This window comes from Heterodontus francisci, chromosome 3 (assembly GCF_036365525.1).
Source record: "Heterodontus francisci isolate sHetFra1 chromosome 3, sHetFra1.hap1, whole genome shotgun sequence".
In the NCBI taxonomy this organism is placed as follows: Eukaryota; Metazoa; Chordata; class Chondrichthyes; order Heterodontiformes; family Heterodontidae; genus Heterodontus; species Heterodontus francisci.
In genome coordinates this window covers 11,115,762-11,128,745 of record NC_090373.1, presented here as the reverse complement: position 1 = coordinate 11,128,745, position 12,984 = coordinate 11,115,762, and the positions used below count along the sequence as shown (strand labels likewise).

General features: G+C 42.9%; 1 protein-coding gene across 4 annotated transcripts in view; it reads left to right on the top strand.

Moving 5' to 3' along the window:
* fam135a (family with sequence similarity 135 member A) overlaps positions 1 to 3,069 on the top strand; it is a 319,597-nt gene extending 316,528 nt beyond the window's left edge. For all 4 annotated transcript variants that reach the window (XM_068020133.1, XM_068020127.1, XM_068020126.1 and 1 more), the window contains 2 exons: positions 813 to 926; positions 1,275 to 3,069. In XM_068020133.1, the coding sequence (XP_067876234.1) occupies positions 813 to 926; positions 1,275 to 1,480 (320 nt within the window). In that variant the 3' untranslated portion in view covers positions 1,481 to 3,069. The remainder of the gene's footprint in view (positions 1 to 812; positions 927 to 1,274) is intronic.
* The last annotated feature ends 9,915 nt before the right edge of the window (positions 3,070 to 12,984 follow it).

Genomic DNA, 12,984 nt, shown 5'->3' with positions numbered 1-12,984 from the left:
CAAGTCTTCGGCTGTGGGAGGAAACTGGAGCACCTGGCGGAAACCCACGCGGTCACAGGGAGAACTTGCAAACTCCACACAAGCAGTACTCAGAACCAAACCCGGGTCGCTGGAGCTGTAAGGCTGCGGTGCTAACCACTGTGCTGCCCGGGCACAGTGGATTTTATTTCTGGATTTTATTTTCTGTCTCATTTTGTGTCTCTGCATCATTAGGTGTCCTTATCCTTTCTTTTAAACAATGGAATATTGTCCTTTTTTGTGCTGTAACAAACCCCTCTACATAGGGGTCCGAACTGTACAGACCCATCCCAAATGTCCATGTTGCCTACTGGTGCCATTTCAGGCCAGTAATGCTGATTTGCGAACCAGTATTCACCTTTATTTGCTGTTAGCAATTTAATTTATCTTTTCCACATGATAAAAAGTTTTCCTGACTTCCTCTAATCTATAGTTTTCCAATAGTGTGTTGTTCCTGTTTATTTTGGACTTGGGAGTGTGGGTGATTCTTGCTTTGACTATAAATCAGCATAAATGTCAACTGCAGCATGAAATTTATGGTGATTAGATTTGTATGTACTTTTACTTTGCTACCATAATGTGACTTACATTCTGTGTCGCTTCTAATGTCTTAATTGGGCTTGATTTGGACCAACATTTTAGGTGAAAGGGTAATGTTCCAAACACTTTCCTACCCAACACGCACTTTCTGTTCAAACAGTAGATTTGCTTTCTTGATACCATTTTCAGATATATAAAACTACATCAGTAATATGGAAGCAATTGTTTCAATGACATCTTAACTTGTCTCCAAGGTCTCCATTACTTCAAAAACGTGGTGCTAGTTGGCTCACTACAAGATCGTTATGTCCCCTACCATTCTGCTCGAATTGAGATATGCAAAACAGCTTTAAAGGATAAACAGTCAGGTAAGATTAAATACCTGAGAGCTGTTATTGCTTAAAGGATTCTACCAATGACAGTGATGAGGATTCCAATCCTTTGTATTCTTTTTTGTTACTTTAAAAAGAAGGGAAAGTGAAAACAATTCACAAAGTACCAAATAATCTGCACATGCACAGGTCAGACTGTGCAACATTCACATCAATTTCTATATATCATGGCACATGCCAACGTACTTTGGCATGACACACTAATGCACAAAAGATTTACTTTGAATTCTACATTCAGGCCTAGTAAAGCTTTTTTTAAATGGTTCTTTTTTAAAAAATATTTATGGAGCAAGAAAACTCTCACATGTCTGATCTATTTTACAGGGCCAGTGTATGCTGAGATGATCCAAAATCTTCTATCGCCCGTGCTGGAAAACAAGGAATGTAATTTGGTTCGATATGATGTTATCCACGCATTGCCCAACACAGCTAATTCATTAATTGGAAGAGCAGCTCACATTGCAGTTCTCGATTCCGAAATCTTTTTGGAGAAATTTTTTCTGGTCGTAGGCCTTAAATACTTTCAGTGAGAATGGGTGCCATAAACTCTTTGTTCAAAGAAACACATTTGATCCTATAACATTGTCTCTGCCTAAAAAAAAGCCTATTTGTACATTTTTGTATTGGAATCGATCCTACATTAAGTCTTCGGAGCTAGTTAAAAGGTCTGGATATGTTTATGCCTATTGGTTTGTGCTGTGCAATACCAATTTTATATTTTTATCTGTCTTATGTACTTATTTCTTTCAGTTGAGTTTTTCTGTATTTTTCAGAAATTTTATTTTGCCTTTTTTTTAAAGTATCAGTTAATAGTTGAAATGATCAGGGTGCACTGATATAATTTTACTTTCTAAATTTGTAAAGTTAATATTCAATTAGTAAATTAGAGATAAAACATTAATTTAATTCATGACTTCCAAAGAATACATTTTCATAATCTAATTGGGAGCCTGTTGTACTTTACATTTTTAGTGTGGACTTTGGCAACTGGAAACCCTTTAAGACGCTGCTATATATTTATACATTTTTAAAATTGCTCAACAAATAGGAAATTTACAGCTTTGTTTATCATTTCATGCAGTCTTTCTGAGAAGACCAAATACTGTCTTATACATACATAACTTGTGTCACTGTCAAGTTTTAAACCAGTTCATAAATGTCTGCAATACATTTTATACAGAAAACATCCTCTTACAACTTTTAACCATACCTGTAGAACATTACTACTTTTTCTACTGCTGAAGTGGAAAGATTTTTTGCTATGGAACTTTTGGAACTGAAGTAACTATTTTCAAATCTTCTAGTACTCTATATATAGTTTAGAACTATTGACCGTCATGCCAGTCTAATGACCTTGATTTTCAATAATTTTTACTGCACCATGGTATAACCTCAACACAATGAGCCCAGCATACACAAGGCATTTACTTTTACATTCTGAGAGTGAAGTGGTGAAGAGCCAATATTTTAGCAATGCTGAAGTTTAATGAACAGTCCATCGGTCTGACTGCTGAGATTCTTGTATGTCAATGTATTTGTATATGAAATTCACTAAAACATAGTTATCCTTCGTTATAATTCTTTTTGAAAATCATATGAAAAGTGTGCTACAGTGAGGGGCCATTTCATATGGCTTCTCTGAATGGGGAGGTGGAAGCACTGCACTTGATATCACAGGCTGTGGTGCATCAGTGTTGTACTGGGTGTTAAAATATTGAAATAGACACAGGAAAATACTGTATTGATTTTTAACAAAACTAAAATGTTTAAGATAATTGGGTATTTTACTCTAATTTCTAAGCTCTTAAGTAGAGAAAACATTTTCCAATTTAATTTATTTTAGGTGGCCTGATTAACAGTAGGACATATAGCATGGTTTATGGGTTACTGGTGCATATCTGACTTTTAACTAAAAGACAAGGAAAAAGATGCATATTGCTGTCATATGCTTTTAACAAGTTTGTAATGAGTTTAATTTACGTTGAAACACAATCAAACTACATCCTTCTAAATTGTGTGTGTGTCATCTGTTTGTAGCCTTGTTTTCAAACACCTACAGCACATAAGATCAGCAAACATTGTACCTGTAACAGTTAAATATTAAAAATATTGTACATTATACTACATTGTGTAAGTTAATGTATGTTTTTTAACATTTATTTGACAATTGAACATTGCATTAATCTCAACACCAGCTACTATCATACATTGACAATTTAAATGTGCTTTGACCATTTATTGTGCAGCTGGTTGCATTTAAGGACATTTTTCAAGAAGAAAACATTTGTTTGCTGTTGATATCTAATTTTATCTAATATCATGTAAGATCTCTTGGACACTAGATTGAACTCACTCCTACGAAGCACCTTGGAATGTTGTACTGCGTTAAAGGCCCTATATAATTGCAAGTTGTTGTTCATCCATGACCAGACTTGGTTATAGTACTCGTGCAAATGCTGAGAAGTCAATAGGGTATGCATCCAGAAAGGTTTAGACACATAATTCATTGAATGAGAGAGTGTGGTAGATAAAACTGTAAAGGCAGGTAGCATTTTGGATTTAAAAACAAAGGCATAAAATACAATAAAAAGCGAATTTGTACAAGGCAATAGGTGGGCCATGTTATAATATATAGTTTTATGTACCCCACTCGACAAAGGACATCAAAGTCATACAGTCTAGATCTACCAGGATTATGGCAGTGATGAGAAACCTGAGATACCAAAACTATTTCCACTGGAGCAAAAAAAGGCTGAGGGGATTTAAATTAGGAAATAGTCAATGGGAATCGGGGAAAACTCTCTACTGTTTGGTGTCATACCTAGCACAAAGGAAGATGGTTGTGGTTGTTGGAGGTCAATCATCTCAGTCCCAGGACATCACTGCAGGAGTTCCTCAGGGTAGTGTCCGAGGCCAACCATCTTCAGCTGCCTTCCCTCAATCAGAAGGTGAGGAGTGGGGATGGTCACTGATGATTATACGATGTTCAGTACCATTCACAACTCCTTAGATCCTGAAACAGTCCGTGCCTGCATGCAGCAAGACCTGGACAGCATTCAGGCTTGGGTTGATAAATGACAGTAACAGTCCTGCCACACATGTGCCAGGCAATGATCATCTCCAACAAGAAAGAATCTAACCATCTCCCCTTCTCGTTCAACAGCATTACTGTCGCTGAAGGCCCCCACCATCAATACCTGGAGGTTACCATTGACCAGAAACTTAACTGGGCCAGCCATATAAATACTGTGGCTTCATGAACACGTCAAAGGTTGGGAATTCTGCGGTGAGTACCTCACCACCTGATTCCTCAGAGCCTGTCCACCATCTACAAGGCACCAGTCAGGAGTGTGATGGAATACACTTCACTTGCCTGGATGGGTGCAGTTCCAACAACACTCAAGAAGCTCAAACCATCCAATACAAAGCAGTCCGCTTGATTGGCACCCCATTCGCCACCTTCAGGTTTCACTCACTCCACTACTGGTGCACAGTGGCAGCAGTGTGTACTATCTACAAGACGCACTGCAGCAACTCACCAAGGCTCCTTCGAAAGCACCTTCCAAACCTGTGACCTCTACCACCTAGAAAGACAATGGCAGCAGACACATGAGAATACCACCACCTGCACGTTCCCCTCCAAGCCACACACCACCCTGACTTGGAACAATATCGTCGTTCCTTCACTGTTGCTGGGTCCAAATCCTGGAACTCCCTTCTGAACAGCACTGTGGGTGTACCTACACCACATGGACTGCAGCGGTTCAAGAAGGTGGCTCACCACCAGCTTCTCGAGGGATATTAGGAATGTGCAATAAATGCTGCACTCGCCAGCAACTCTCACATTCCATGAAAGCATCAAAAGAGACTTGATTGGCAGCAAAAGCAATTTCCCCAGGTCAGGAAGTCAATGATGAGGGATTATCTATTAATCTTAAGTGCGGAGAGAGGTTAAGAGAATTTTTTTTTGATCCAATGAATCCTTACAGTATGAAATACATGGCCGCAAGCATAAGGACAGGGCTAGGCCATTGCAGGCTTTAAATGGAAGGTGGGTATAGAGCAGGGCTGAGAGCTTAATTTTGTATTGTTCTAGCAATGGCTTCTCTGTGCTGTAAACGTCTAAGATTCTCCTTAGTTCTGTAGAATATTCTGTGGATATGGAGCAGATGAGAAAGTGGAGTTGAGGCAGATGATCAGCCATGATCGTATTGAATGGCGGGGCAGCCTCAAGGAGCCATATGGCTGCCTACTGCTCCTATTTATGTTCTTATCTGTATGCTTCATACTTGAATCTGGGCAGTGGTTGTTGACAGGCTATTGTAGCTAGATCCTGCCCTTTCTAACATTGAGATTTGCATTTCCAGTGATAACTTTGTAGCCATTGGGAGACTTTGCTTGCTTTATTTTTGTGGCCCCAATTAATGTGGAGTCCATACACAAGAGGATGCAGATGCTAGGCAAGTCGACAACTCCTAAAACTATGTCTCCACTACGCAGCAAGCAAAGAAAGGTAACCTTTCGGCTTGGAAGCTAAAATGTGAGGACTGTGTGTCCTGGAATGAACAACAATGTACACTCATTAGCAAGTGTACACAAGACAGCCCTGATTGACCGTGAGCTACACAAGCTTGGTGTTGACATTGCCGCTCCACAAGAAACTAGATTAGCCGACACAGGCTCTATCCGAGAGGCTAATTACACCTTCTACTGGCATGGAAAGAATTCCGAAGATTGTCATGAGCATGGTGTAGGCTTCACAATGAGCACTCATCTGGCAGTCAATTGAGCCACCAGTAGCAACCTCGGAGCATCTCATCGCCCTGCAGTTATTATCCAATAGAGGCACAGTTAACATAATGGAAAACACCTGATTGAACTCTGCATCACCAACACCACCTTCCAGGGTAGACATCGCCACAAGATATCATGGCGTTACCCATGGTCTGGTCATTGGCACCAACTAGACCTAGTCATCACGAGGAGGTACGATCTGCGCAGCTGCCATAGTGCAAATTGTGACAGGTCTCTTAGCAGCAGCAGAGTGAAGGTGCTCTCCCGTAAGTTCCACAGCTGCAAACACGATGGCCCTGCCATGCATCAACATCCCTTGCATAAGCAGTGATGTGAAATACCAGTACTTCGCACTGTCGCTAGAATGCTTGTTACCCACCAAAACCTTAATGAGAAGCACCAATGCTGGCATTGATTAAGCTTGGCAGTCACGAAGCTCAATCATCTATGAAGCAGCAGAAGCATCATTTGGTAAAGGCAGAACCCACAACAAGGGCTGGTTTGAGACCTACTCAGCAGAGATGATATCGTCATTGATGCAAAAAACAAAGCCCACATGGTGCACAACATAAACCCAACAGCTAAGACACTGCATTACCTGAAAGTAGCCAAGACAGCCATGCAAAGGAGAGGGTGATACTAGGCAAATAAACACTGGATCAGCTTTTGTCAAGAAATCCAAACGGCATGTGACAGAGGAAATCTACAAGCTATGTACGAAGGGATCACGAGAGCGCTTGGCCCTGCCATCACCAAAGTTGCTGCCCTGATATCGGCAGATGGTGAAGTACTCACTGGCAAATCTCCCACTGGGCTGAACACTACTGTGAGCTGATCTCCTGTGAGTCGCACATCTCCCAGTCTGTGCTCAACGTCTCCCGCAACTTCCTGTCATGGATGAGTTAGATGAAGAACCCTCATCACTGGAGCTCGAGAAGGTCATAGACTGCCCAGCGATCAGGAGGGCAGCCGGCGAGGATGGAATCCCAGCCGAACTGCTCAAGCACAGAAAGTCCCATCTATTGCCACACCTTTATGACCTTCTCCTTCTCTGCTGGAAAGTAGGCTCTGTTCCACAGGAGATGCGTGATGCCAAAATCATCACACTATATAAAAACAAAGGTGACAGAGGAGACTGCAACAACTACAGGGGCATCTCGCTCCTTAGCGTCACGGGGAAGGTCTTTGCTGGGTCACACTTAAAAGACTCCATTTACTTGCAGACTGAGTGTACCTGGAAGCACAATATGGTTTCCATGCCGGCAGATCTACTGTGGATATGATCTTCTCTATACGCCAGCTACAAGAGAAGTGTAGGGAACAGAGTATACCCCTGTACCTTACTTTCATAGATCTTACTAAAGCATTTGACATCAGCAGGACTCTACAAGATTTTGGGAAAAAATAGCTGTCCACCAAAGCTCTTCAGTCTCATCCGCTCCTTTCATGACAACATGCATTGCACTGTACAGTTTGATGGCTCCACTTTGAACAGTTTCCGAGTGAAGAATGGAGTAAAACAGGGTTGTGTCCTAGCCCCTGCTCTGTTTGGCATCTTCTTCTCCTTGCTCCTGACCTTTGCCTTCCCTACAGATATGGAAGGAGTCTACTTGCACACTAGGTCAGATGGTACATTCTACAATCTAGACCCCCAAACTGCAGTGGTGATGTTGAGAATGGCATTAAACAGGAAATTAGAGACGCATGCGATAAAGGAACATCTGTACTTATGGGTGACTTTAATCTGCATATAAATTGGGAAAATCAAATTCGTCACAATACTGTAGAGGACCAATTCTTGGAGTGTATACGGGATGATTTCCTGGACCAATATGTTGAGGAACCAACTAGAGAACAGGCCATCCTAAACTCGGTATTGTGTAATGAGAGAGGAATAATTGCCAATCTAGCTGTGCGAAGCCCATTGGGGATGAGCGACCATAATATGACAGAATTCTTCAAGATGGAGAGTGATGTAGTTGATTCTGAGACTAGGGTCCTGAATCTTAGTAAAGGAAACTACGAAGGTATGAGGCACGAGTTGGCTATGACGGATTGGGAAACGTTACTTAAAGGGATGACGATGAAAAGGCAATGGCAAACATTTAAAAAGCGCATGGATGAACTGCAACAATTGTTTATCCCTGTCTGGCGTAAAAGTAAAACGGGGAAGGTAGCCAAACCATGGCTTACAAGGGAAATTAGAGATAGCATTCGATCCAAGTAAGAGGCATATACATTTGCCAGAAAAAACAACAGACCTGAGGATTGGGAGCAGTTTAGAATTCAGCAAAGGAGGACCAAGGGATTGATTAAGAAAGGGAAAATAGAGTACGAGAGCAAGCTTGCGGGGAACATAAAAACTGACTGAAAGTTTCTATAGGTATGTGAAGAGAAAAAGATTGGTGAAGACAAATGTAGGTCCCTTACAGTCAGAAACAGGGGAATTTATTATGGGGAACAAAGAAATGGCTGACCAACTAAATGTATACTTTGGTTCTGTCTTCACAAAGAAGGACACAAATATCATACCAGAAAAGTTGGGGAATACAGGGTTTATTGAGAGGGAGGAACTGAAGGAAATCAGTATTAGTAGAGAAATGGTGTTGGGGAAATTGATGGGATTGAAGGCCGGTAAATCCCCAGGACCTGATGGTATGCATCCCAGAGTACTTAAGCAAGTGGCCCTAGAAATAGTGGATGCATTGGTGGTCATCTTCCAAGATTCTATAGACTCTGGAACAGTTCCTACAGATTGGAGGGTAGTTAATGTAACTCCACTATTTAAAAAGGGGGGTAGAGAGAAAGCAGGGAATTATAGACCAATCAGCCTGACGTCGGTAGTGCGGAAAATTCTAGAGTCCATTATCAAAGATTTTATAGCAGAGCACTTGGAGAACAGTGGTAGAATCGGGCAGAGTCAGTATGGATTTACGAAAGGGAAATCATGCTTGACGAATCTACTAGAATTCTTCGAGGATGTAACTAGTAGAGTTGATGAGGGAGAGCTGGTGGATGTGGTTTATTTGAACTTTCAGAAAGCTTTCGACAAAGTCCCACATAAGAGATTAGCGTGTAAAATTAAAGCACATGGGGGCAGCGCAGTGGTTAGCCTCACAGTTCAGTTCTGGGTACTGCTTGTGCAGAGTTTGCAAGTTCTCCCTGTGACCGCGTGGGTTTCCGCCGGGTGCTCCGGTTTCCTCCCACAGCCAAAGACTTGCAAGTTGATAGATAAATTGGCCATTGTAAATTGCCCCTAGTGTAGGTAGGTGGTAGGAGAATTGTGGGGATGTGGTAGGGAATATGGGATTAATGTAGGATTAGTATAAATGGGTGGTTGATGGTTAGCACAGACTCGGTGGGCCGAAGGGCCTGTTTCAGTGCTGTATCTCTCTATGACATGGGATTGGGGGTAGTGTATTGCGATGGATAGAAAATTGGTTGGCAGACAGGAAACAAAGAGTAGGGATAAATGGGTCTTTTTCTGAATGGCAGGCACTGACTAGTGGGGTACTGCAGGGATTGGTGCTAGGACCCCAGCTATTCACAATATATATTAATGCTTTAGTTGAGGGAACAAACTGTAATGTCTCCAAATTTGCAGATGACACAAAACTGGGTGGGAGGATGAGTTGTGAGGAGGATGCAGAGAGGCTTCAGGGTGATTTGGACAAGTTGAGTGAGTGGGGAAAATGCATGGCAAATGCAGTATAATGTGGATAAATGTGAGGTATCCACTTTGGTAGCAAAAACAGGAAAGCAGATTATTATCTGAATGGCTATAAACGGAGAGAGGGGAATATGCAGCAAGACCTGGGTGGTCTCATATACCAGTCGCTGAAGGTAAGCATGCAGTTGCAACAGGCGGTAAAAAAGGCAAATGGTATGTTGGCCTTCATAGCAAGAGGATTCGAGTACAAGAGCAGGGATGTCTTGCTTCAATTATACATGGCCTTGATGAGGCCACACCTGGAATATTGTGTGCAGTTTTGGTCTCCTTATCTGAGGAAGGATGTTCTTGCTATAAGAGGGAGTGCAGCGAAGGTTTACCAGACCGATTCCTGGGATGGCAGGACTGACGTATAAGGAGGGATTGAGTCGGTTAGGATTACACTCGCTGGAGTTCAGAAGAGTGAGGGGGGATCTCATAGAAACCTATAAAATCTTAACAGGAATTGACAGGGTAGATGCGGGAAGGATGTTCCCGATGGTGGGGGAGTCCAGAACCTTTCAGGACTGAGATGAGGAGAAATTTCTTCACCCAGAGAGTGGTGAGCCTGTGGAATTCACTACCACAGAAAGCAGTTGAGGCCAAAATATTGTATGTTTTCAAGAAGGAGTTAGATACAGCTCTTGGGGCGAAAGGTCTCGAAGGATATGGGGCAAAAGCAGGAACAGGTTGCTGAGTTGGATGATCAGCCATGATCATAGTGAATGGTGGAGCAGGCTCGAAGGGCCGAATGGCCTACTCCTGCTCCTATTTTCGATGTTTCTATCAAGGCTGAAAGGAAAAACAAAAACACATCATGTCCTGATCAGAGAACTCCTCTTGGCTGATGATGCTGCGCTAGTCGCTCACTGAAACTCAGCTATAACGACCCATGGACTGTCTCTCCTGTGCCTGTAACTTGCTCTCCTTGACTATAAGCATCACAGGACAAATTGTTCACAAATTCTGCTATCTTGGGTCCATGGTGACAGTCTGTCCCTTGATGCAGAGCTCGATACGCATATAGGGAAAGCAACTAACACCTTTGGCCGAATTGTGAAATGCTCATGGGATAACACTAAGCTGACCCTCAGGACCAAGTCGATGGTTGACAAGGCCTGTGTTCTCAGCACTTTGCTGTATGGCTGTGAAACATGGGCAACATACTGCTACCAGGAAAAGAAGCTCAATAATTTCCACCTTCGCTGTTTGCTGCACATTATGGGTATATTCTGGCAGGACAAAATCACAAATGCGGCAGTGCTATCAAAGGCAGAGCTTCGGTGGATCGGGGGCACATCTTCAGGATGGAAGACGATCACATACCCAAGAACCTTCTGTATGGTGAGGTAGCTGGGGCCAGAAGACCAGTGGGGTGCCCAAAGCTCCACTTCAAGGATGCTTGCAGGCATGACATGAAGGCCCGAAATGTTGACTATCTCGCTTGGGAGTCACGAGCTGGCAAAAGAGGGAAATGCCAAGACATCCTGTGGACTGGTGTGCACTACTATGGTGACCAGTTGCTACAGCAGTTTGGCAATAGGCACCAACATCAAAAATAACAATTCACAGCGCCACTTGGCAGCTTCATGTGCAGCACTTGTGGCAGAACCTGTCTGTCAAGGATTGGCCTTCACAGCCATCAACAAAGGTGCACCAAGAGAAAGCACCCCACTTAAATGGATTGTTTGCTGCATGTCCATCATCTTTCATAGATGGAAGGATGCCAACCTCCTCCTCCAATTGACACTCCATGGTGCAATTATCCACAAAGAGAAACCATGGATACAAGAGTAGTCCGGCTAAATATTCTGCAGCCTGATTTCAATAACAAACAACTCTTGAGGATGGGCCAACAGAGAGTGAGCATTTTAATAATTTAAGGATTTAAAAGCAGAAGGGCTGCCCCCTCACATTTCTTTGAGGATATTACCCATAAAGCAGATGGTGGAACTCTGATGTTTCGGTAACATTTTATTTACTATTTTTCCAGTTCCATAACCTACATAAATCCTTTTGTAAATATTTTTCTGAATCCTTTGGGTCCGGCAGTGGGCAAAAAGAAATGGTGCGCTGCGCTCTGCCACGCCACTGCAATCTAGTGCGCAGTGGCTCATTTAAATACTCGGCGGTCCACGCCCCCCCCCCCCCCCACCCAATCATGTGGAAGGGGCAGCCTCAGTAACACCATGAACAGCATCAGCTGCATCTGCGCAGGCGCTGGCACCCTTTTTAAAGGGCTGCCAGCGCCAGCACAGAAACTACAGAGTTTGAACCCTGAACTGCAACCCCCCCCCCACTACACTGTAAATAAATTTCTGACAAGTCCCCCCGCAATATAATGAAGATAAATGGCCACCCCGTTACCACCTCCACCCCAAAACACTGCGATTGAAAATTTGACATCTTTCCCCCCTTCTCCCCAACTGCATGAAGTGCAGAAGTCACTGCTTCCCCCTCCCCTACACGAGAAATGCAGAGTTAAACCCATTCTCCAACCGCACCCCCTCCCACCCACCTCACTAAAAATCCTAAGTCTCCCCTTCCCCACCTTGATGGCACCAGCTTTCCCTGGGCAGGAAAGTGAAGGCACATGAGTGCCGCCCTTCGCACGGAAGATTCCAGACAGTAGGTAAGATCGCGGTGAATGGTACTTAAATGTTTTATTTCCTTTATTTAAATATTTAAAGTTGGGCCCCACCACCGAGCAGTGGGGGGGCCACCACGGAGCCTCGCCACCACCAAGAAGATCAGGCCCAGCAATCCCAGCATCAGGCTCGGTGGCAGGCCACTGTGAGTTTAATTAGGAGTTTGTAATTGTGAGTATTAGTCAAGTGTTTAAAAAGTTTACATACATTCACCAGATTTTCCTACAAGAGTGAGTTCAGTGACATAGACCTTAAATTTTGCCATTTAACATGCCAGTTTCACGACTGATAATTTGCTCTAGATTTTCCTACATTTCAAATTAGAATACGCTGTAGTGTACATAGCAGTGAATCAAAACAATGCATTCAGTGCCCACTGTGTAGTTGCCAAGTAGATTTTGTATACAATGTAGTGTGTATATAATTGAGTGGGATATGAACTTGGCTCTGAAAAATGCTTCCAGCAAAGAGATTGGGACTAGCTGAAGTCTGTTAACACAGGCAAGGCTGGGCCTCTTTAGGCAAGATTACGAGATGGCCGAGTGAAAATCTGAAAAATTATGAAAGGATTTGTTGGGTAAACAGAAAAGCTGTTTCAACTTATAGGAAAGATAGTAAAACAAATGGTCATAAACATATGATTGTCATTAATAAATCCAATAAGGGATTCAGGAGAAACTTCTTAAGTCAGGGTGGTGAAAATGTGGAACTCGCTACCAGAAGGCTTGGTTGAGGCAAGTAGCATAGCTGCATTTGATGGGAAGCTAGATAAGTGCATGAGGGAGAAAGGAATAGAATGATATGCTGATAAGTTGAGAGGTAAGGTGGGAGAAAGCTCATGTGGAGCATAAACACTGCCATAGACCAGTTGGGCCTAATGTTT